Source organism: Trypanosoma brucei, chromosome 5 (genome assembly GCF_000210295.1).
Source record: "Trypanosoma brucei gambiense DAL972 chromosome 5, complete sequence".
NCBI classification, from domain to species: Eukaryota; Euglenozoa; class Kinetoplastea; order Trypanosomatida; family Trypanosomatidae; genus Trypanosoma; species Trypanosoma brucei.
In genome coordinates this window covers 1,067,133-1,091,063 of record NC_026738.1, presented here as the reverse complement: position 1 = coordinate 1,091,063, position 23,931 = coordinate 1,067,133, and the positions used below count along the sequence as shown (strand labels likewise).

Here is a 23,931-nt window from a genome sequence, read left to right as displayed (position 1 = left end):
GCAAAGTACTTCTGCAGTTGCGAAGGAGAGTATGGAAATGTATAAATGCAATAAAAGGGAAAGAGGTGAGAGTGGTAGAATAGAATGCTTAGATTGACTCTTCGCTAACGAGAACGGTACTCTTCCGGGAGAACTCACAAACAGGCGTGCACCGCATATTATTACTGTTACTTTTATGTGTGCGCATGTGTGCTGTACGTCATCCATAAAAAGTGGAACTTTTATAAAAGCGATAATGTCCCTGATGAACTTTCGGTTGCGTAGAAAAGCACCGAAAGAGATGTGGCTACTCACCTTCCTTGTACGCTCGTTTCATAAGAACCCAACCTGTAGGAGGTAAAAACTTTCGGCCTCCCACCGCCACAGAGGGGAAAAAAATCATTCCACCCCGAAAGCAGATTTCGTGTATCGGCACCACTGAAATCATTGAACCCTTTTCTTTCTCTCCTCCAACCTCTCCCTCCCTCCCTCCCCAATGGTTTCACCACTTTATGCTTCGCCAACTTGTGCACATCCCGCGCCACTATTTTCATTGCCTCTATTGTGCTTTAGAACCAGTGACCCCACATGAGGGACCTTCGGCCAAAGCAACCTCCTGGAACTACTGCAAGGCGCTCAGCAAGTCCCATCAAATAACTTTGTGGGGGCCTATAAGCAGGAAGTGGCGTGGCACGTCGTGTGCGCTTCGGTGCTTGCAACCGCGGCCTCCAGTTTCCCCGTTCATCACTGTTCGAAGCAAATTCTGAAAGCGGCGCTACACACGGGGCGTGAATGTAATATTTCTCAAGCTGTAACTCCTTTGGCGGGCGGTTGGGTCTAACAAAGTGATACAAGGTAAAGCAGTTGGAGCCTGTCTCACTGCCAGTGGTCCCACCTTGAGACGCCCCTCTAAGGGAAGCGAGAGAGGCATAAGGGGCAACGGGCAGGTGAAGAGGACCCTTAAATGTTATGCAGTTACAAAGAAGGCGAAGATCATCTGACACCAGCATACGGACAGCCTCTACGGTGACTATTTGGCTACTTAACCTCCCATAGTATTGCAAAGCCGTTGGATCCAGCACGCGGTTTATAGTGAATTCCCCCGGTAGGGTGTCACCATCCAGTAAATAAAGCATGCCAGGAAGAAGTCGAAGCCGGTGTTCTCGTGGCACATCGATGTGTTTGCTACCTATGATGTGGGGGACTGGCGATGAAGCTGCCAGTGTTAGCAATTGCTCGTAATGTGGCGCTACGTGCATGTGAAATTGCGGAGTTTCATGATTAACAACCTCCCATGGAAGTTTGTTGTAAGAAACTAGGGCAGGAAACTTGGTGTTGTAGCGGAAACGCCTTGAGAGAATACAGAGAGATTCGCTAAACATGAAGTGCCTTCAGACCGCACTTCGTTTTCCCCTCCTGATCCACGTCTTTTCTTTTCTTTTTTTTTTTTGCTGCAGCGTACCTTTTATATGGTGAGGCAGTAAATGCGGAGACGTTGCGACAAAAATGATGACAGAGGATAAGGGTAAATATGAATCGCAACAAAGTAGCACAAAAAGCAGCAAAGCTTAGAACAGAGGGGAGTGCTGTATGTGATAGTAACCACCGTAATGAGAGAGCGGCAGCTGAACAAAAGATGTCGTCTGCCAAACTCTCTGAACTCAGTGATGAATAAAAAAAACACCGCCGAACAGAAGGAAATAATAACAAATATTAAGCGCAAAACACTTATAACAAAACAAATGACCCACAAGTAAGTCCATTTCAATGAAGCAGCGAAGCAAATGTACACCGAGGATTTGTACTGTATAAGGTAGCCCCGAAACCACGTGACAAACAATAACAATAGTAATAATAATAATAAAAGTGTTAAAACAAAAGGGAAAGAAAGATGGTGCAGGAAAACACGAATGCACAATGTTGTGGGCGACAGCTCAGCATTGCAGTTTGCCGGACATAGCAAGTCAGTACCAGTAACGTCCGCTCAGTTTTCTATAGATAATCTTCGAGCAAAACCCTCCCCACCCCTATTCCCCTGCCTACACAAACGGACAAAACCCTTCAAAACTAACGGGAAGCAAGCGGGTGGACAGTGTGAGGGGCAATAAATATTGTTTAAATATTCTCAAATGTTGGTAGCAGAAGTAAAATGTGAGCGCTACTAGAGAAACATGAAATCAACAAAACCTTCCGAGTTCTTTCCTCACGCACATTTTGCATATATATATATATGAAAAATACATATATGCGTGAATGCGTATTGGGTGATGCTGATCGCTACTTGTTGGTTTTACACGGCTACCGGTTGGGGGGGGGCCCTCCACGCGACGTATCGAAAAGTGAAGTAAAATAGAATAAAGCAAAATTACCCGCCGCATTTGCCATTTTCTCACAATGTTAAACCCCAGAAAACGCCATGTGCCCACGCTCTATGCCCAAACAAACACCTGCCCCTTATTATCACTGCTAAAAGCAATGACGACAAGCGGCACATGAAACTTTCTCCATGAATCCAGCGACTAGAGACAAACACATCTCCACATTTGCTTCAATATTTCTGGAGGGTACTCCACGCCTCCCGTGATGATGATTCCACTGCCATCAAACTCTGCAGGAGCTGAAGATTTTCCTCCACAACTGATTTTCTACACTGCATTATCGGCTCCTGATTCGACGATGGTAACGCCTCTGCCGCGGGCTCGGGGTGTTCAACAACTTTAGCAGCTTGCGATATTTGCAGAGAATCAGTTGTGTTTGAGGCCCGCTTCAACGGTATCTGAAGCGCTGTGTTTAGCTCCTCTGCCACGGCTACGATGGAATTCGAGAACTTTGTACAGAGGGAGTTCATCATCACAAGATCACCGTTAGGGTCAGCATAATGACACTGTAAAGTTGTCAGCATCGTTAGCGCATCGGCCAGTTGGTCATTTCCTTCTCCTTTCTTCTTCATCCGCGCCGCACCTTCACTCGCACCGTCTTTGCCGCTATTGGAAACGCAGCGCTCTAAAAGATATCTCACCCAACTTAGTGCGCTATGACCTACACGAGACCGGCCTCCAACTCCAGATTCTGCGGGAGAAGATACACTGGCGTTATCAACTCCGTTACTGTTGCAAGTTGCGGCGGTGGTACCCAAGTCGACGCATTTGCCTGCATTTAATTGTTCCGTCGAGTCCACGGTAAAATCAGCAGGGGACATTACACCATTTCCTCTACCCAGACGGTTGCTGCAATAGCTATCGTTTGTGTTATTCTCCCCCATTATAACCACCTTTCTCACCGCAGCACCCTTGAAATCTGCTTCACGTCGAAGAGGAAAATTAGCATCATCATCGTCACCTTCAATTCTCCTTTCCCTGCACTCATAAAACTCCACACGCGTCCTCAAACTTTCCATTGCCCCCCTCATATAAAGCAATTCCATTTCTTTCTGACGTACCGTATCCTCCAAATGCTGTATTTTTACATCTGCCTGCTGCAGCAGTGCGTAGGCCTCACGTTCCACATGTGCTCGACTCTCCACGGCGTGTTGCAACCACTTGCTGAGGAGCTCCACTTCTGCAAATATCGCGTTGCATTTATCTTCCGTTGTGTTAAGGAGCTGATGTTGCTGGCAGTTGGCAGGCGGAGGTGGAGCTGAAGTGGTTTGTGTCGTTGCGCAGTGAACAGTTTCGCGAACTGACCTCAATGACAAGCCACGAATCCCAGAAGATGACATCGGCGCACTGATGCCAGCGGTAGCGAGGAATGCGTTGGCGAGGGAAGTTGGCGTTACTTTTTCCATTCTAAAAATCTAATTATCGGTATTTCTATTTCCACACCCAAGCGCTATAAGGCACCTACGGGACGGAGGTTTCACTTTTTTTTTTTTCGTCAGTTTCCTCTTCCTTCCGCCAGAGTTGGAAGAATACGAGAAATGTTACACGTAACAAAAGGTAAATTTTAATTCGAGACAAACATACACACACACGAAGAAAAAAAAAGGGAAGAAGAGCAATGTGACATATTTGGAATAATAAAAAAAAATAAAAAGGAGTAACATAAAATGAGGCTGATGCCCTTGTAAAGTGAAGCAACAAATCAGCAGCGATCTTCATACAAATGAATGCATTTTTTTTTATATAAAAAAAGGAGTTGTGCGTGAAAACACGGCTGAGCTGTGCATCACATATTGCCAGGTGAGTAACAAACCAGAGAGAAGAAAACAAAAAAGGTAAAGTGGGACATAAAGTAAAAAAAGAAAAAAAATGGTTTGTTTCGAAACGTTCACCACCACCAACTCCCTACTAGACAAAAAAAAAAAAAGAGAAACAAGGAATGGTTAATTCCCCGATGGTGTTTAATGGGTTGCATCGTTTGCTTTTTGACCCTTCTTCACTTCAGAAAAATAATTTGAAAAGATTTTACTCTTCATAACAATATAATATTAAATAATATAATGATAAAGCAATATAATAATAATAATTATTATTACTACATATATCTTTATTTATTTATATATGTTCCCTTATTGTTATAATTTTCTACTAATTTTTCTTTTCACTCGCTCTAACTATAAATGTTTTGGTGTACATTTTCCCCTCATGGATACGCGCACGCGCCAAAACACATTTACGCTAAAATGCATACATGTGTATAAATACAAACAAACAAAAATATAAAATGTTTATATTTGTAGCCATGACCCCCAGTTATGAACGAGTAGATAAATGAACAAACTTATCATTCTGCAATTCGTTGTTTTCTCTGCTTACAGGAGATAAGCATATAAACACACATGTACACACAAAAACACAAAAACACAAAACATGCAATCACATATATTTATGTTAAGACGCAATACACACCACATCCTCGCGTTTTCTTTTAGTGTTCACTTCTTTAAATAACTCCACTTATTTGTTGATTTATAAATCCACTCGAGTGTAATTTAAAAATATTTCCTCCTCCCCCTCCCTTTCACACTCATTTGACCATAACACGCACACTCACACACAAAAAAAACTAGTTTTTCCTTCATGAAGTTTATTCTTTCATATATATATATATATATATATATTTATTTATTTATTTAAAACAAAAAAACACTTAATTGTTACTACCATTGCAGATCCCCTCGTGCAACCATCATTTCATATATATTTATATAAATTGCAAAAGTGATATGACACGGCACAATGAAACAGTGGAATAAAACGAAAAAAGGGGGAAAAAAAGAGCATGGAACAACATAAAAGTAAAAAAGTAAAGAAAAGTAAGAATATATTTAGGAAGACGAAGAACAATATAATTGTACAAAAAAAAATCAATATAGAAGGAAAAGAGGGAAGGCGATAATGATGAGAGAGTCCATATTAAAAAAAAAAAAGAAAAACGGAAAAGGGAAAAGGGGAAAACAGTAACAGAAAAAGAATTTTAATTTTTTTCTTTTCTTTTCTTTTCCTTTTTTACTGCTTCCATTATTTCACTTCCTCTCTTCTTCTATTTGTTTTTTTTTTCTCTTCCTACTTGTATTTTACTCCTTTCATCATACAAAAAAGAATAATCCAAAAGTAAGAAGAGGAAGAGGGGGGGAAATATGACAAACAAGAACACGTAATGGAACATTAAAACACATAAAGACTTTTAAAAAAATTTAAAAAAAAATTGTATCCTTCCATTCCTAACGACAGTAATAATATTATATACATTTTCTTTCTTTGTTTGTTGCTCTCTCTTTCTCTCTCTATCTCTCTCTGTGCGTGTGTGTTGATAGTTTCTCCTTCTATTTTCCTTTTTTATTTAAATTGGGGGAATCGCTTATAAATGTCTTTTCTCTCGTGCATATTTTGGTAAACATATATATATATATATATATATTTATTTATTTATTTGAGAAATCGGTGCTCTCTTCTTTTTTCTCTCTCTTTTCTTTTCTTTAATATTTATTGCTTTCCGCTCGTTTTCCACCCGCTTCGCAGCCGTACATTTTAAAATCCACCAACACACGCACTTAAATACATAAATAAAAATTGCAAGTTTATTCTCGCATAATTCAATATAATGGAAACTTTTTTTTTCTTTTCCTTCTTTCCCTCCTTTTTTTTCTTTTCTTCTCCTCTTTATAAGTTCCAATGGCTAAACATTTCATTTCATTTTCACTTCACTTCATTTTCACTTCATTTTCATTATTTATTTTATTTACTACTCTTTTCTGTCTTTTTTTTCCATTTCAGACTTGCTTGCGTTCAGCTGCACACATAATTGCGCTCCCGACGCTTTTACACTCTTGAGCAATTTAATCCACAATTTAATTTATTTATTTGTTGATGTATTTATTTTATTTCTTCATTTCATTTCCAAAGAAATAAATAAAAGGGAGTTTTTTTTTTTCAAAAAAAAAAGACAGAAAAGAGAGCAAAAAAAAAAAAAAAGATGGTCACGTGAAGTTTCAGAAAAAACAAAAAGGCATAGAAGAAAAAAAGGGGGGGAAATAAATATAGAAATACATCACGAAGAATTGGTACCTTTGAGTTTATTCACGTACTAAATAATAAATGAACGCGAGGATTTTTTTTTCCTTTGTTAAAAAAAAAAACAAATGTATTTTTCCTTTGCTTTCTTTCGTCTTTTTGTCCTTCTTTAATTCTCATCTCTCACGATGGTTATTTTAATTTCTTCATTTGCCGCACATACGCGCACGCAAGAAAAAAAAAACAACAAAACAAACAGATATTAAACAATATTAATCAAAATAAATAAAAGAGAAAAAAAAGAAAAGTGACCAAGTACTGATGATTATATATATATATATATATATTATATATATAATCTCTCTTAATCATGCCTTGTTTTTTGTGTGCTTTTGATTAACGATTCATTCACCCATAAACATTTTTTTAAAATTTTCCCTCTCTTTTCTGGTATATAATTATATATTCATATATATTTATTTATATATTTTTTCTGCCGTACATTAAATGATAGCGGCGGCGTGAATTCGAGGGAGGCGCAGCACAAATCCAACTAAAAAAAAAAAACAACGTTATTTCCCCTCCCCTGGTGCATCATAAATTAAATGATATTAATACACACAAACACGCACATGCACATGCACATGCACATAAATAAATAAACAACAAAACAATATTATTTGTATGGAAATAATTATTTAAAAAAAAGGAGGGAAAGAAAAAAAAAAGACTTTTTTTTTTTTGAAAAACAATAACAACTGATAATTTGTAATGGCATTAATCATTACATTATCATTTCATATCACTAATGAAAATAATAATAATAATGTTAAAAGTGATAACAACATTAATAATATCAAATGTTATCGTTTTTACAATGCTATTTTACCATTTTTAAAAAAAGTTGTAGAGAAAAGAAAGTGAAAGGTGGAATCACTTTTCATTCTGCTTTTTTTTTGTTTTCATTTCATTTCATTTTATTTTATTTTATTCATCTTCACCATATAAAAAATATATATATATATATATTTTTATTTTTTCCTTTTCTTTATTGTTAGGTCAAAAGAAGGGGAGGGGAAGAAAAAGAAAAAAAAAAGATTTCTGTCACGGAACAAACCCAACGAAAAAAAAAAAAAAGAGGGAGCGGGGAAAAAAAAAAATCTTCGGCCTTTCCAAAAAAAAGAAAACACAATTAAATGAAAATACGGCAAAAAGAAAAGGTACCAAAGAAGGAAGGAAGGAAGGAAAGGATAATTGTTGGAGTGAATTAATGACCGAAGTAAATAATTAATTGATGGTAAAACCAAATAAGAAAAAAAAAGAAGAAGAGAGGGAAATACTACAAGAACAGACGTACAAAAAAAAAAAGAAACAAAAGCCACTTCCCACCAACACAATCCGAAAAACAAAGATCAGTAAAATAAAAATAAAGGGAAAATAAAGCAAAAACGTAGAGAGATTGAAAAAATCAAATTGAACAAGAAGAAGGGAGAAAAAAAAAAGAAAAAGGACACGCACGTGTGAGTAAATGAGGAGTCCAAGCTGTCAAAAAAGATGAGTAAATTTTTTAAATCAAAGATAATAATAATAATAATAACAATAATAATAAACGCCCCGCTATGAAAATAAACGAGACATCAATGGAACCATTGGAAGGAGTGCGGGATATTTTTATTATTTTTTTTATTAAAATAAAAAAAAAGGGAAAAGGTGAGACATCCCAGAAAGAAGAAAAGTGTTGTGAAACGTAGGTGCAGCATCGAGTAAACAACACCGACGGCAGCGGACCTAAAAAAGAAAAAGAAATTAGAAAACGCAACGAAGTGAAAAAAAGAAAAAAGAAGAAAGGAGATGGGGGATAAAATACGGGAACGAACATACATAAAAGAAAAATGGTAATGGTAATGGTAATTAAAAAAAAATCACAAATATGAGTTCAGCAACACACGTAAAATAAGAAAAAATGGGGGAAATTGAAAGTCCGATAAACGTCAGTTTGTGAGTGGGGAAATAAACAAACAAACAAAATATTTTTTGTTTTTTTTTTTTTAACTTCCGAACATTTTCTCTCATTTCATTTCTTTTCATTTCCTTTCTTTTCTTATTTCATCTTCTCGCACTGTATGTTCTTCATCACGCATATCATTTTCATTTCTATGAAGAAAATGAGAAAAATATAAAGAAGAAGAAAAAAAGAAAACACCTGAACGTATTTGCTTTTACATATCGAATATGTTTACACCACAACATTGAAGCAATAATAAACACAGTAGGAGTTTTCCATCACCTAACGGAAAAGAAAAAAAAGAAAGGGCATATAAACCTCACGAGTAAAACAAAAAAAAACACACACATGCAAATACAAAGAGACATAAATAAAGAAATATATATATATATTTCTATCTTTATATGTGCCCTTATCACTCCACGTGGTTAATTGCCCGCTTGAATATTTGTGTTTGTGCGTGTTCTTTTTATTTTATTTTATTTTTGGTGTTTATGACATTGTAATGATGATAAAGTTGTTTTGTTTACCTTTTGTTTTCATTACTCATCCCTCACCTGTCCGCCTTTCGGACATTTATACAAGAAAGCAGAAAACAAAAAAAAGGCAAAAAAGGAACAGGAACAAACGAAAAAACAAAACAATGAAAAAAAAGGGGGGTAGAAACGTGAATAAGAAGATGGTTGAGAAAAAGGAATTCACAGAATGAGAAGGTAGAGGATTTCGAATTGCACATCATTTATTTGTTTCGCTCCATTTATTTATTTCAATCAAGTTTTCTTTTCTCTCTCTCTCTCTCTCTTTATCATTTCACGATTTCTTCCATCCAAATTAACCATTCCGCTGCATATTTTCCCCTTTATATTTTCATTTATTTATTTATTTTCCTTCATATTCCCATCATCCTCTGGTGTGAAATTTATCTCCATTCCCTCAGTCATTACAACCAAAATAAATAAGTAAATAAATAATAATAATAATAATAAAGCCACGCATGGAGGCGTTCATAATCCCCTTCGACATCACCCCATTTACATTTTTACGTCTCACGTTAACTTTCTCCATTTCCCCACCTCTCTCTCTCTCACACACACGCACACACTTAAACATCCGTTTATTTATCGTGTTTTTTTGCGTTTGTGAACAGCTGCCATTGTTGTTCTGTTGTTTGTCGTCCGTTTGTAAAATTCTTTTTTTCGTTTCATCTTTCCATTTCATTTTGTTCTCAAAAAAAAAAAAACAGATAAGAGGAAGGTATACACGCCCACACAGACGACACCTCATCAACTGAAAACAGAATTAATTTTCAAACATTAAAATATGAAACGGGTGTAAAGATACACAAAATACAAACGTCGGCACGAATCAGCCACACGCATCTTGCGCCTACTTTTCTCCATTCATAATTCACTCATGTTTTCAAAAAAAAGAAAAAAAAGAGCAACAGCAACAGCAACAGCAACAACTTGCATGTACTTCAGTCTCATAGACACGCACATTTTTCATGGGATAAATAAAATTTAATTTCCCCTGATTTCCCTCCTCCCCCCTTATTTGGCCATTTTATTTTGTTTCTATTTTTATTTTTTCTTGTCGTACTTTGTTTCTTTCAATTGGTTGCTTGCCCACATGCTTCTCCTCGCTTTTGAACCCGCGTTTCCTCTTTTCTGCGGACCATATGCTATTTGCTCCTGTATAGTTTTTCCCTATTTTCGCGCGCACACGCATAGACACATACACACACATAACCCCCATATCCCTTAGAGTTGAAGTACAACAGAAATAAATACGAAAAAAAAAAAAGAAAAAGAAAAGGAAAGATTTTCTCAGCGCACAGTCAATTTTGCCGCTTGCGGGTGACACAGCGCTTGCATCATGTTATAAATTCAGTGATCACCGTCCACTCCACCGTTAGCGCTTTCCTTGTGATATTCTTTTTTTTTTTCCTCCCTCCTTTCTCTTTTCGTTTCGTATCGAGTTTTTTTCTTTTTTTTCCAATTCAGGATTCATTAGCCAACGACTCCCCTCCAGTGATGGGACGTGGGGATCGATGAAGTTTGCTCAGAGCTGTTAATTTCACACGGCGCCCTTCACTAACACCGAGTGGCGCAAAGAAATCCGGTTGCTTATGATATAAACGATGGGCCAAATGTACGGAGTCCGGCGTTGCAAACACCACAAGCCACATCGCACCTGAACTGATTTCATCATTACAATCACTGGTGCTGCTCTCATCACTAATGTCCTTGCTGTTACCATCAGTATTTTCTCGAGTCGAATTTCCTGCGGCAACACGAGATGGAAAAGTCGCCACTTTATGGACACAACCAACGCGGTCTTCAAAGAATTTATGCACGGCAGACGACGATGTATTAGGGGGAAGGTTCCGAACTACAATAGGAAGCAAGTTTCGTTGGATGTCTCGTTTCTGTGGATCCATATCCCGCTGAAACGAAAGCAAAACATTCATGAAACCAACGTTGGGTTCCACATGCGGTCGTCGGCACATGACGTATTGCAGAGCATCGTTAAGGGACCATCCGTTACGACGCATGAGATAAGCAAGCACAATCGTTACGGAGCGACTGATGCCGTACCGGCAATGCACGAGCACACAAGGCGGCCGGGCAGGAGAAGCACTAATCGCACAATTGTCAGTTGCTTCATTCATGGAGTTGTTAATATTACTACTAGTACCACCGTTACTGCCCTCACAGTAACCATTAACAACATTAGTCCCTGCACTACAGCCGCTACCGTTCTCGTTACCGTTGTGGTAATCGAGATTTGAATTGGTGGCGGCGTCATTTGTTGAGGTTGACCGCTCACATTGCTTTTTTGAGCTGTAATACGCACTGCGCGCAGCCTCCAGCAGCCTGTAGGTGTGTGAGAAGAACTTCCGGATGTTTTCCTCCGCGTTGTCCTCTAGAGGAAAAGGATGTATCGTAATTCCCTTGTCCACAGACCAATATTCTTCTCGTGAGACGTTCAGAATGGTCACGATATTTTCACGTCGGAGGAACTCAGGATTTGTTGCATCACTAACGCCACCCAAGAAAAGAAAGTCTAATATCTTTGTTGGTGGGTTACTACCATGTGGGATGCGACGCCGCGCACGCAATGGAGGATCTTCAGCTGCTGTGTTACTGCGACTGTGTCCCATGCGAGTGCTGCATTCCACTCCAGTTTCAATACTACGAAGGTCCACAACGTTTTCATCAGTGAAATGATGATGAAGGCGCCCCACTCGCTTTCCTGTCCTAATGGAGTTGTTGCCTCGCAAGAAAGCTGGCGGGGGCGGAAACACCCCCGTTCCAGCAAAACTTGACGACTGCATTACAAATGTGTGAACACTACACTTTGGATCCCTTTTCTTTTTCCTTTTTCCTTTTTTTTTTTTTGAAAGGGGATCCCTTACACTCCTTTCTTTTTTTTTTTTTTGCTTTCCCCAAACGTTCACTTCCGTTGGTTCACGGAAAAGGAGAGAAACTGTGAAATGATATATATATATTATATATGATACTTCCCCTTTTCCTTTCCTTTCTCTCTACTTCTGGACAGTTCTTCTTGTCCTGCAATTGCAGTTTTCCTTCGTTTCAGGTGAATTTTCACCCTTTCTTCGTTTGTTTTGTATAAAAATAGATATAATGGTGACAAACTCTTCCGCGAGTTTCCTTTCGTACACTCTCCTTGAATTGTTTCCCTATTTCTTTCTCACTTTTATTTCCTTTTCTCCTTTCGGCCTGACGGACCGTTTCGTTCCTAATCGTTTTACTTGTTCTCTTTTTTTCCCCCTTTGTTTTCGCGCCTCTTCACTGGGCAAAATCCGTATAAGGAAATGGTAGAAGAATCAAAGTGGCTAAACCACCGAATAGCTCCTCTCCTACTGCCTTTTCAGCACCGTTGCAACTACAGTGCAATGGCAAAACAAAAAAATTTATAAGGATTACTTTCGGCGTATTGTGTGAAGAACCTCACGGGTCTTCTTCCTGTACACACCTCAGAGCACTATGAAGCTTTAAAAAAAAAAAAGAAACAAAGGGAAAAAAAGAAAAAAGAAATGAATTCATAAGGTAAAGTAAGGTAAATTAAAACAAATATAAACGGGGAGTAAGTGGAAGAAGCAGTATCACACATGGGAACTTGAGGTTTATATTTCACCATCCCGCTTCCACTTCCGCAGACACGCTCAGAACCAACCAAACAACCAACCAAAAAAGCGTTAAGTGTTACGCCCGGTGCCGGATGAGGTTCGAAACTCAAATAATGGATCAGACGCCGGTTGTTGTTGCGTGTGCAATCGATTTTTGCCGTTATTTGTGCGACCCAAAGGGAACGATGCGAGAAAAAATACTCACAATTTACGCATCAGCAAATCAAGCACCACACATAATGAAAAACTTGTTAAAAGATGTAATGAGATGACTATAGCGGCCATCCGTCAGAAAAAGAAATACACAAAAGAATGAGCCAAGATAGAAACACAGCAGTTACTCCCATCGCAAAATAAACGGTGTGTGCGAACGAGGAGTTGAAACCAAATACCTCGAGTATCGCAAGCGGGGTAATATCAAGAAACAAAAAAAAAATCATGCCAACATGCCTCCATCCATTTTCTTTTTAACTTCACCAATAACAAGAAAGATAAGCACCGCCACCATCAGAGGGAACAACCAAAGTCTTGCTTGAGTGGGAATACCCACTACGACGTGGCCGTCATCAAGAGCTTTGCGATTTCTTGGGCCAGAAGCTCCGCTAAAGAAGTGTGTTCCGACTTCACAGCAATACTGATGCCCTTTTCTCCTTCTACCTCATCTTCTAGCAGCAGCACGGCGACATGTGCGTGGTTAGCTGCGGATTTTCGGGATTGCAGTACACTATAGAAGGAAGCCGCATCTTTAAGGATATCAACTGGCCTCAACCGCAGTTGTTGTTGTATAGCGGGAAGTACAAGTGGAACACAACTTGCGGCCACAGCCACAAAACACGTAAGCACAGGGGATTCAGAGAGATGTCTTGCCATTATTGTCTGCATAAACTCTACTGAAGTCGTGTCCACATGGGGCTTGGCAAAGTATCGATAACTCAAGGGCATTGGTAGTAATGACTCAGTTGGTTTCTTCTCTCGCGTGTACAGCAAACTAAACAGTAGGGGTTCGGTAAGTGAAGGCGGGAGTGATCCAGAGAACGTCAGAAGCATCTTCGTCCGCAATGTCGTAGTCCCCTTCATGCATTTTGAAACGAATATGCTTCTGTCACTTTCCTCCACTTCCTTGTCACCGTCACCACCTTCACCAACAGCGTTCTTATTGTCACCCCTACCAGTTTTTGGACGATTAGCACCTGTGATGGCCTCTTGAGATTTGTCTGCTTCCAGCCGCACTCGCTCCGTCGTATAGTTGTCCTTATTAGGTTGGAAACGCAGCGAAACGTTGCGCATGCTGCTGCTGCTTGCAAGGTTTGATATCTCTACGGCCATTGTAATTTGGGTGCCCGCCTTCCGCACGCGACAGGAAAGAACAAATGCGGTCACGCGCAGGTATTTTTCCTCCAAAAGTACGAGGGGATCAAACGATTCGTCAACCATGAAATCCAAAGCAGCAGCAGCAGCCGCTGCAGCCGCAGTACCCTCGGTGGTAGCACTTTGTTGAAGCCTCCCATACGGGATAGGTTCCGGCAACCTTTCATCTGGTGCTAGTGACCGTGTGACATCTACGTTTCGAAACTTCTTCGTTGCCTCATCCACGTCCTCATCCTGAATTCGTCGCTGCCCATGAGCCGCAGCATCATAATTCTTGGGACGTGACAGATACCGATTGATTACCTGAGATTTCTGTGGTACGTAAAACGACGTTGACGTCTTTGGAGCCGGGGCAGCACTGACAGCGGAATGCAACTCTTCTGAAAGTTGATCCCGTGATAAGGCATCATTTTTAATATAAAACGGAGCAACCTCGCCACGTCGGGCCTCTTCCCGCCGCCGCTGCTCGCGGGCAACAATAGCATCATAGCCGTCCACATAGTAAAGGTCTTCATCATTTTCCCCTCCATCTTCTTCGCTGTCAGATGGAGACAACCCCGCTGGTAAGTGACTGCAAAATGGTTCATCAAGATTCAATCCTTCCGGTGGCTCCACAGCCTCCTGTGCGCCGATGGCAACCGGAAGGAGTTCCTGTTCATATAGTAGAGGGCCAATATCGGGGTCGACATTGAGCTGATACAAAATCATGCTTGCCCGCTCCTGAACGTCTGGATGGACGCTGTGACGGAATAACTGGAGGCCTAATAGATTTTTTCTTTCCGCATCGTGCCGATTAGAGATGGAGCCGGTGGCTCCAACCACCTTCGCCGTCCCGTTGCTGTCAGTGATGGCTTCTGTTTGGAGAATGGAAGCGCGCAACTCCTTGAATGTTAGGGAATCCTCTGGTAATGGTATCTCCTCCTCGCCATTCACCAAAACGAGGTGTCGCTGGCATGGCTTGCGCATGTATGCTACAATCTTCCCCACCGCAGTGACGCAAACAACTTGCACTTCTGGTTTTAGTAAAGAAATCCGCTCGCTCAACAATAGTTCGCATGTGCGCCGTTTGTCTTGAAGCCAATAAGGATACTCTCCACAGAGAAAGGCCGCCGCCTTCAACACTTCCCACTGCGAGGAACGGGATGGATCACTTTTAAGTAAGTTAGTGTTCGACAGTAGCTGAGAGAGCTCGTTAACACCAAACTGCCGTACCGCGTTCACTCTTGTCAGTACAGTCACAAGTTCCTTCTGTACCAGGGCACCGTGTTGGTAGGTGGAGAGGTTCACCAGGCTGATGTCTAGTAGGATCTTTACGTACCACTCAAAGTCCTGCACGTAACTATAATCGTCAGTTTGAGCAACTTCGATTACTGTCGCTAATACGCGGTTAGACCATTCCTCATCAGGAGGCAGCCGCACACACCGATGCATCATGTTATTGATGGTTGACACGAAGTTTCTTTTTGTCACAAGGCCACTCAGAACCTCAAGGGCCTTTCGACGGATAGTTGTGTCAATGTCATCAAGGCATGCTAGAACTACATCACGATGACCGCTCAACAGCTTCGCATTGTCACGAACCATGCGAGACATGGCGTCAAGGCCCAAATACTTCAAATTTTGATCGCTATCCTCTACAAAAACTCTAAGCTCCTCTGCGACTATCTTCGTTAGTGAGGGTGTTTTGCTCATTCCGTTGGCCACAGCAAGAATGCACTCGTAACGTACAGACTTTGCACCTGTTGTCTGAACAATACGAATAATCGGATCCACAAGCTTCTTCCCCAGCCGAGGCTCAAGAGGAGCGAAGTAACCAAAAACCTTTATTATCTTGATCAATGTCCAATTGCTCTGTATCGTTGACAACATGGAAAAGAAAGGAACCGCTAGACCTAAGAAGCTGGCCGGATTACGCCTGGCCAGTTCACACAAAACGCACACCAGAGCACCTCTCACAGCCGGGTCATTGTCACACCGCTCACTGCTACTGTCGAGCTTTTCCTTTAGCCGAGGGTAGGTTGGTCTCAGTGATTCGGGGTACTCAAAAAAAATGCGGTAGAGGCTAAGAACCGCCTTTTTGCGAACGTAATTACGCGGATGGCTCAATAAGTTCACCACATCCACTACAAGGTCCCTAGCGAGGTCCGGAGAGGAAACAGTGGAAATGCAGTAAAGCGCAAAACCCACCTCGTACTGGTTAGCGCTGGAAAGATCGCGTTTCAACAGAGCTGTAAGCAACGGGAGAACCTCTGTTTTCGGAGTGAATGTTAAACATGCCGCCATATATCCGATACGTTTGTATCCGAACATCTTGTCCGCCATAACCTCAATGATGTTGAAAGCAGCATATGTTGCACTGTAGCCAAGCATGGAAAAGTAGACGGCTTTCAACACTGCGGTGACCTTAACGCTCTGAACAGTGGAAGTGACCTCACTCTTGATGTCGGCAATACATTGCTCAATCACCTCCGCTTCGCTCTCGTTACTGGAGCGCAACTTACGCACTACCTCTGCCAACGTGTTCTGGAACAGAAGTTGGCCAGCCATCTTAGTTGCATCCGTCATTTAGGCACGTAACCCTTTTTATTATTGAATACAAGGCCTCTTATATTCCCGATTATGGTGAACCTGCGTATGCCTGCCCCACTCCTTTACAAACTTGCTTCGAGTTATGTTGCACCACTCAATATAAATGCACAGAGAGACTTTTATGAGAGCTGCAAACAACTATGGTTGAGAAGGTATGCTTCGCGCGAAGCCGCAGCGGAAGAAAACAGAAAAAAAAAGACATGCGTCAGAAAGGGGAAAGGTGGAGACCACTTACACTGACAAACAATAAGGATGACACACATGCATGAATAGCAAAAAAAAAAATGCACAAGCCGTTCTCCATTGTCATCATTTGGTTTCCCGTTAGACCTGCTGCAGGTCCCAAAGCAGCCGGAGGCAGTCTTCACATGCCTGCTCGTAAATGAATAAGAACCGAGTGTGATCGAAGCGCATTGAGATTCAATCCAATGCACACTCATGGACGATTCCGCACAGACTGCACCAAAAGTTGCGTGTTCCCCCACAACATGTTGCACAGCATGCCGTAGTGTTCCACATTATCTTCTCCTGCAGCGTTTCCCCTTTCCCCCCTCCACCCATGGTGATCCCTTCAGTTGTGCGGTGGCAGTGTCACAACTAAAGCTGTGCCCCAACCGACGACACTTTTTGCTGAAGACGACTTTGAGCCTCTTCCTTGACGCTATTAAGCTTCTTCACTGTGTCCCGCACAGATTCAGCAGTTTTGCCTATAATCAAAAGATAAAGTGGCCGAACACCGTCGCGTAGGCGATGCGAGTGCTTTAAACTTTTATCATAGAACACACCTTTACGGACTATTGTTGAATTGCTTTCTTCCGCCACCGACCGCAGCACTGCCGAGTTCTGCAGTCGCAAACGCACAACATTTGGCAGGTCATTGATAGGATATTCTGCCTCAAAGCGCACGTTCCTCGATGCTGGATTAACGGCCATCTCCGTTGTCTTTCTGGCGTACGCCAACGCCGCCTCCAACGACTCTTTCTGCTTTTGCAGTTGAGCGGAGCTGACGGTGAGTGCACCATCACCTTTATGGATGGTCAGTGCACTGGAAAGTTCGGCGTCGCAACTGTCGTCAGCGTTGTCCTCTTCGACAGCCTTAATCTTAACACCCACATCGCTATCATCACCACTACTGAAACCGGAGTCCGAATCCGACCCCGTTGGCATATCGTCCTCCAATCCTGCCGCACGCAGTGCCGTTTTGAACTGCTCCTTTTGGTCACGGTTGGTGAACCGCTGCTTTTTCGCCCGCATATAACCACGGTGAAAGAGAGCATTGTGTCGTGCAGTTCCACCCTTGCGTAACTCACGCACCTTTGTAGCCCGCTCGTAGAGTTCTTCCGATACCTGTTGTTCTGCCCGCTCAAGACCTTCACAGAGGTCAGCCGCCAGTTCATCATCTTTTCCTCGTGTGAAGAAACTGACAGCCTTACCTTTCCTCCCTGCTCTACCTGTGCGACCGATCCGGTGAACATAAGCCTCATAATGGTCTGGAAGGGTGTAGTTAATGACTAGTTCAAGGTAAGGTATGTCCAGTCCACGCTCAGCTACACCCGTTGCTATCAGAATGAACTGATTACCAGGAGAAAAGTACTCGAGAGCAAACTCACGATCGATGGGATCCATGCCACTGTATAATACGGCAATGCGCTTGTTGTAACCACAGGCGGAGAGTCGCGCGAATAGTTCATCACATTCCTTTTTCTGCTGTGTAAATATAAGAATAAGATGTTCTCCGTTTCCACCCTCCTCACCAAGAATTTGCAAAAGCTTCAAAAACTTTTTGTCTTCACTGCGGCTTTCCACGTCCACATCGTAAAGTTCTTCGTCGAAGAAAAAGAAACGCTGCTCCACATTAGAAGCCGGCGTTGGTTTTCCACCCACCGTAATTTCTATTGGGTCATGCAAATGGCGACAAATTACCTTTTTCAGTTCTTTCGGCATGGTGGCGCTAAACATCGCCAGTTGACGGTCCGGACGGATATTCTTCAAAAAAGCTTCCACATGCTCTGCAAAACCACTATCAAACATGCGATCGGCCTCATCCACAACAACGAAAGAAACAAACCTGAGGGAAAGCACACCCCCGCCACCAACTGTAAGAAGATCGAGTAGGCGACCCGGTGTTGAGACCATCACCTCGCAACCCGCACGACACTGCTTTATGTTATCAGAAAGGGGAACCAATCCGTACGAAGCAACGAGCCGTAGGTGAGCTGCAGAGCAGAGCTTCTCCGCAACCCTCACAATCTGGCAACCAAGTTCGTGCGTAGGAACCAAAACAAGGGTGATTGGGCCCTCTCCCTTTTTACATGCTCTCTGACCCATGCAATGCCGGATGAGTGGGAGCAGATACGACAGCGTTTTTCCGGATCCCGTTTTGGCGACAACAAGCAGGTCACGGCCACTCATAAGAACAGGAGCACCTAACGATTGCACAGCAAATGGTTGCTGAAATCCCCCTTCCGCGAGCGCCTCAAGTACAGAGTCCGCGAGACCGGATCCCGTCCAACTACGCATCGGTCGTGGTGGATCACGACCACGTACCTTGGCACCGTCAAGTTCTTTCAGCAACTCTTTTAGCTCCCCTGCGTCGAGGCCCCTCACATCAGGTGGAGAAACATAAAACTCTTTCTGTATTGGTGGATATTCAATAGTGCTATGGTCCACATAATGAAGTTTCCTCAACCGTTTTACGTCATCGGCAGGTGGAGGTGGGAGTTTCGCTGAAACCACGGCATCCATGAGGTCATGGGATTCATCAGTGGCGCTTACAACTGCGAGTGCCGTGGAAGAAACTGGCTTGAGCAATGCCTTTCGCAAGTGTTCCAGTGCTCGGGCGGGATTTAGTCCGCTACCTAGCAGACCTTCACTTTCAATTGATGTGCTGTGCTCTTTTTTGGCCGCACTGGTCACCTGCGCGTGCGCCAAAAGTCTCTCCCGGAAGTCTTCAACGGCTTCGTCATCAGCGTCGGTACTCGAAGTGGATGCGGATGTTCCGAACCTGTCATCAGGAGAGTCATTATCGCTTGACATATTACCGTATCCTTCATGTTGCATGCCACCACCGTCCTCGTATCCAGTACGGCCACTGTTACCATTATTCTCATCTTTGATACCATATACGGGCTCTAACGCATGATCCCCCAGCGTTTCAGTGAGTTTGGGTTGCAGCTCCGCACGCAGCGCTGCACTAACATCCAACTTGACCGCACCATCATTTGGTCTAGGAGATGTGTTGCTTTTACTAGTAGTGTCGCCGCTGTTGCCGTTGTCGATCTTATGGACTTCAAAAGACGCCTTTTTGCTTCTTCTTTTCGCACTGCCGCTAGAAGAAGAGAAAATCGAACATGAAGAGCTCGAGTCACTCGTGCTGCTATCGGTTGAGCAACTAGTATCACCGCTGCAGCTGTCCTTACTGTCTTCCCTTTCACGTTTAGGCATGTTGAGAGATACAAAAGCCGCTCGGTTTCCTTACACAGCCTTTGGGTAAGTAACCCCTCAACTTGACCTCTTCTTTCCTACTTTCTCACTTCTGACCGACTCAAGCGAGTGATAATAATAATAATAATTCAAAGTACCACAGGAATAGTCGTCACTCGCTCCACGTCACGACAGTGACAGCACAAATGGTTAATGAGGCAGAAAACACAAGTGAGCGCACAAGCCGTAGCGGAGAGAAACCTTTCACAAACCAGGCGTGTGCGTGTATGAACGTAAACGTGAACACGCAGAAAGAGGACACAGGGTAAAAAAAGAAACTGAGGGGTACGACAGATGGAAGACACCAGATGTGAGTGTAAGCACAGAATTAACAAGTATGGCGGGTTAGGGGTACGCGGACCAAAATTTGAAAAGTAGCCAAACAAAACCCTCCCTCGCTAATCCTCAGTGCTGAAGCCCACAACCAGGAATAAGCGAACCAATAAGGATGTGAAATAGGTAAGCGAGGAGGGGTAAATCTCAAGGGGAATCCACTCAGTCATCTTCCTCGTACTTCCTCCAACACAACAGCGGTTACCGAAAGAGAGCTTTTCGTTCGTTCCTAGACCAGAAAATGCAGATGTTTAGTTCACCTCCATAAGTTGCTTCCTAGCAGCTATATGCAATTTACGGTCTAAACGAAACAACTTGTGATTACCACTCATCGGAAGTGGGAAAGGAAGTGTTTTACCGACAGCACATATAAATGAAAAGGGGGACTCTTCTTGTCGTTGTTCAGGCGCATAATTCTCCTCATACCTTTCGCGATCCATGCAGTCCATGAGAAACACGTAACCCAGTAATACACGTGTCGGGTAATGTTCGGGAAACTTTTGATTGGGTTCCACAAATTTAGCATATTTCTCCTCTACTTCTCTGATGTCGTGTGGCTGTGAGGAGGCTGCGTGAATCCAAAGTCGGCCGCGATAGTCTGTGCTCCACACACGGCCCTCATGCACCTTTATGCCAGCGACAAGGAGCCCGGCCCACGGTTGGTGTAGGGAGAGACAAGTGCCATTGTCATTCATGCGCATGACAGGTGTTGGAACTAATGCAGAAAGAACAATACCTTCCGAAGTTGCTTCGGTACGTTCCGTGACGCCCGACACAAAATTATCTTTAGACTGTTGCCCCGCTTCATCAGTATCGTCACAGACAATGTCGTTAGTTTCTACCACACAAACAGACTGGGTTCTGGCATATTCTTCTTGTTGGAAACGATGCAGATCACGGTAGAATTGTGCGTCGTCCTCATAGTAGTCCTGTTGCACACGACGTGAAACTTCATGAGTGGTATGAACCTCCGGTTTACTATCTTGCACACCAGTGGCACTGTTAGCATTAGCAAAGCAAGTAGTCCCTGCCGAGCCGTCTAAACTGTACCATATCTTTTGCATAAGCGTTGGAAGAGGCAATGCACGTGCCTCTTCCACTTCCTCGATGTTACACTCGTCAAAATTTGGGTCGGAAAGTTGCGAGCTACAAGTAGATGAAGAAGACGATTTCAGACACTGACCGGGCCCGGGCGGCGCCGGGCACCCAAGCGACACGTTCTGATTCATGATATCCAAGTGCACAGAATACGCTCCGGTGTGGCGGTGCATCGCTGCTACCTTCCGTTGTCGCTCCGCGAGTGCTTCATCCTTTTCGGCCTTTTCCCGCTCCTTGACAGTCATCCACGCATTCTTTGGTGCAAAGAATACAGCTGTTTGATCGTCAATAACCTTAGTGCGCTTGGCACGAGTTTCAGCATACTTCAGTAGTTCATCACGCCTGGACACAGCTGCCTCATACGTTGCCCGGTCCCTTTCCTGTGCCGCCTCGGTTAAACGGCCCTCTTGGACTTTAATCTCATACGCAACACACGTTGATGGTGATAACCCACAATTATAACATGTTTCGTCTGATTCTTGCTCACATATGATGCGCCCACAGTTCGCACAGTTTCCACGTAAGTTGTGTTCCGTGGCAAAGCAACCACATTCGGAAAACCCTGGCTTGAGCGTGGAAGCAGCTGTGGCTTTGCTGTTGCCTCCTTTAGCAGCAGGAGTACCTTTTTTCTTCGTACCCTTATTTCTTGATAAATTTAGCATACGGCTCACGGCAGGTGCAGATGCAGGTGCGTTTTTCTGCTCTGTGGGTTCACCTTCGAATCGTGGCCCATGGTTGGTACGCCTTTTTATGACCTCGGCAGCCATCGCCTCTCCGACCATGAGGGTCTGGCACCACTCATATACTTCACGCTTCGAACCACACGTTGCCAACATGTTCGCCATATTGTCCAACTCTTCACCAAGGAGGCCGAGATGGTTATTGTCGTGAATTTCATTTTTTATGTAGCGGATGAGTTCCCCCTTGTGAGCCTCAGTGGGGCTGAGGGACGGTGGCCGACCCCAACGGTTCGGTGGCATAGCTACCACTTTATTTATTTATTTTGCGGCAGTAACAAGGCTGAGAGATAGTAAGTTTTGACGTAGATTCCGAGCATCAAGAAATATTGAGGCAACACACTGTCACGCATCTCCACTCCCATCCAACCCCAGCTTCCTAGTGAAGCCCTGATACGCGTGCTGAAATTATGTTGAGAACGATAAACTGGGCTTATTTTTCCAACGGTGACACAACAAACGAGGGAAAAAAAAACACTGCATCGCCACAGTGTAAATATAACGGAAGCAGTCAGGAGGGGGGAAAATGACGACAATGATAATGGTACGTCGCCCTCCCATATCAGCCGTTGTTTGGCCCATCGTTGAGTGTTGTATAGTTTTTCATTGGGATATAAACGAACCCGGATGAGCAAAAATACTCCAGGCGTACCGTTCACCTCAAGTAGCTTTCAACTAACGTCATTGTGTAGTCATACAGCGACTACCCGTATACTTACGAACATCAGAATACGGGCTACCCTTGACTCTTCCCCAATCCGCAACGCTTTCCCACAACTCGTATTCCTGATGCCTGCGGCCCTCATCACAGTTCCACAATGTCAGTGTTTGACATGTATGGAAGCAGAAGAGCATCTCGCCATGTTATGTTCTTCCGCACCGCCTGCACCATTTTCCCGATGTCACCGTGGCACACCAAAAGGACGCGTTTCCCGCTGAACCGTTCATCCACGCGTTTCAACAAGCGTGCAGCCCGGTTAAAGCACTCATCAAATGTCTCCGCACCCTCCACCTCAAGAAAATACAACACTTTGTCACCTTGGAGAACGTTCTCTCCGGCGTACTTTCGGATATCAGCCACCGGTTTGCCGGCCAAAATACCAAAGTCTCGCTCAGTAAGTTCCTCGTCCGTCTCCACAACCAAATCGAGGGCTCTACCAATGGCGCACGCGGTCTCGTAAGCCCGTTGGAGGGGGGATGCCAAAATTACGTCATATGAGACGCCACCATTTTTGAGTCTCAAAGCCACTTCACTGGCCTGCTCACGGCCTAAAGCAGTTAGAGGCCGGTCACGGCGTCCATTTAATAAACCATCGCGGTTATCTTCGTCCTGGCCATGCCTACATACATGCACCTCTGCCATACGATCCGCGCTCACTTTTCAACACACGCTATCTTCCTCTACGGGTGCTTCTGATTTAGTCTCCTACTATTACTCTGTAGGTCACTTTTGACAGCCAGTGCAACAAATGATAATAGTTCGTGTTGTGGAAATAATGAGAAAAACGCGACTCAAACCAAAAAAAAAAAACAATGCAACTCACAAAGGGACAAAAAGCAAATAACAAGCAATTGCACAAACAAAATTTTTGACGTTAAATATAATGCAAACAAAAAAAACAGTCAAACTACAGCTTAAACAAAAAGGAAGAGTAAGTCAACGAGCCAAGGAGGACGAGTTTCGTACGTTCACCGGGCTTAAGTCAACGTGAAACACTTTGGTACGCGAAAGCG

The 23,931-nt window shown here is 43.1% G+C and overlaps 10 protein-coding genes across 10 annotated transcripts; all 10 read right to left on the bottom strand.

Annotated features, from left to right (window-relative positions):
- Positions 1-548: 548 nt before the first annotated feature.
- On the bottom strand, positions 549-1,361 carry TbgDal_V5090 (hypothetical protein, conserved; the record flags this gene model as incomplete). The annotated part of the gene is made up of 1 exon (XM_011775354.1): positions 549-1,361. The coding sequence occupies one exon, from the start codon at positions 1,359-1,361 to the stop codon at positions 549-551; it is 813 nt and encodes a 270-aa protein (XP_011773656.1).
- A 1,166-nt stretch (positions 1,362-2,527) lies between these two features.
- On the bottom strand, positions 2,528-3,763 carry TbgDal_V5080 (hypothetical protein, conserved; the record flags this gene model as incomplete). Its single annotated transcript, XM_011775353.1, has 1 exon — positions 2,528-3,763. One exon carries the CDS (start codon positions 3,761-3,763, stop codon positions 2,528-2,530), a length of 1,236 nt encoding a protein of 411 aa, XP_011773655.1.
- Positions 3,764-7,998: 4,235 nt separating this feature from the next.
- Positions 7,999-8,310, bottom strand: TbgDal_V5070 (hypothetical protein, unlikely; the record flags this gene model as incomplete). Its single annotated transcript, XM_011775352.1, has 1 exon — positions 7,999-8,310. The coding sequence occupies one exon, from the start codon at positions 8,308-8,310 to the stop codon at positions 7,999-8,001; it is 312 nt and encodes a 103-aa protein (XP_011773654.1).
- A 1,059-nt stretch (positions 8,311-9,369) lies between these two features.
- TbgDal_V5060 (hypothetical protein, unlikely) lies at positions 9,370-9,720 on the bottom strand (the record flags this gene model as incomplete). The annotated part of the gene is made up of 1 exon (XM_011775351.1): positions 9,370-9,720. One exon carries the CDS (start codon positions 9,718-9,720, stop codon positions 9,370-9,372), a length of 351 nt encoding a protein of 116 aa, XP_011773653.1.
- A 715-nt stretch (positions 9,721-10,435) lies between these two features.
- On the bottom strand, positions 10,436-11,773 carry TbgDal_V5050 (dual-specificity protein phosphatase, putative; the record flags this gene model as incomplete). Its single annotated transcript, XM_011775350.1, has 1 exon — positions 10,436-11,773. One exon carries the CDS (start codon positions 11,771-11,773, stop codon positions 10,436-10,438), a length of 1,338 nt encoding a protein of 445 aa, XP_011773652.1.
- Positions 11,774-13,138: 1,365 nt separating this feature from the next.
- TbgDal_V5040 (adaptor complex protein (AP) 3 delta subunit 1,putative) lies at positions 13,139-16,522 on the bottom strand (the record flags this gene model as incomplete). The annotated part of the gene is made up of 1 exon (XM_011775349.1): positions 13,139-16,522. The coding sequence occupies one exon, from the start codon at positions 16,520-16,522 to the stop codon at positions 13,139-13,141; it is 3,384 nt and encodes a 1,127-aa protein (XP_011773651.1).
- A 143-nt stretch (positions 16,523-16,665) lies between these two features.
- Positions 16,666-16,986, bottom strand: TbgDal_V5030 (hypothetical protein, unlikely; the record flags this gene model as incomplete). Its single annotated transcript, XM_011775348.1, has 1 exon — positions 16,666-16,986. One exon carries the CDS (start codon positions 16,984-16,986, stop codon positions 16,666-16,668), a length of 321 nt encoding a protein of 106 aa, XP_011773650.1.
- Positions 16,987-17,143: 157 nt separating this feature from the next.
- Positions 17,144-19,990, bottom strand: TbgDal_V5020 (ATP-dependent DEAD/H RNA helicase, putative; the record flags this gene model as incomplete). Its single annotated transcript, XM_011775347.1, has 1 exon — positions 17,144-19,990. One exon carries the CDS (start codon positions 19,988-19,990, stop codon positions 17,144-17,146), a length of 2,847 nt encoding a protein of 948 aa, XP_011773649.1.
- Positions 19,991-20,613: 623 nt separating this feature from the next.
- Positions 20,614-22,440, bottom strand: TbgDal_V5010 (hypothetical protein, conserved; the record flags this gene model as incomplete). The annotated part of the gene is made up of 1 exon (XM_011775346.1): positions 20,614-22,440. The coding sequence occupies one exon, from the start codon at positions 22,438-22,440 to the stop codon at positions 20,614-20,616; it is 1,827 nt and encodes a 608-aa protein (XP_011773648.1).
- A 562-nt stretch (positions 22,441-23,002) lies between these two features.
- On the bottom strand, positions 23,003-23,560 carry TbgDal_V5000 (phosphoglycerate mutase protein, putative; the record flags this gene model as incomplete). The annotated part of the gene is made up of 1 exon (XM_011775345.1): positions 23,003-23,560. One exon carries the CDS (start codon positions 23,558-23,560, stop codon positions 23,003-23,005), a length of 558 nt encoding a protein of 185 aa, XP_011773647.1.
- Between the last annotated feature and the right edge of the window lie 371 nt (positions 23,561-23,931).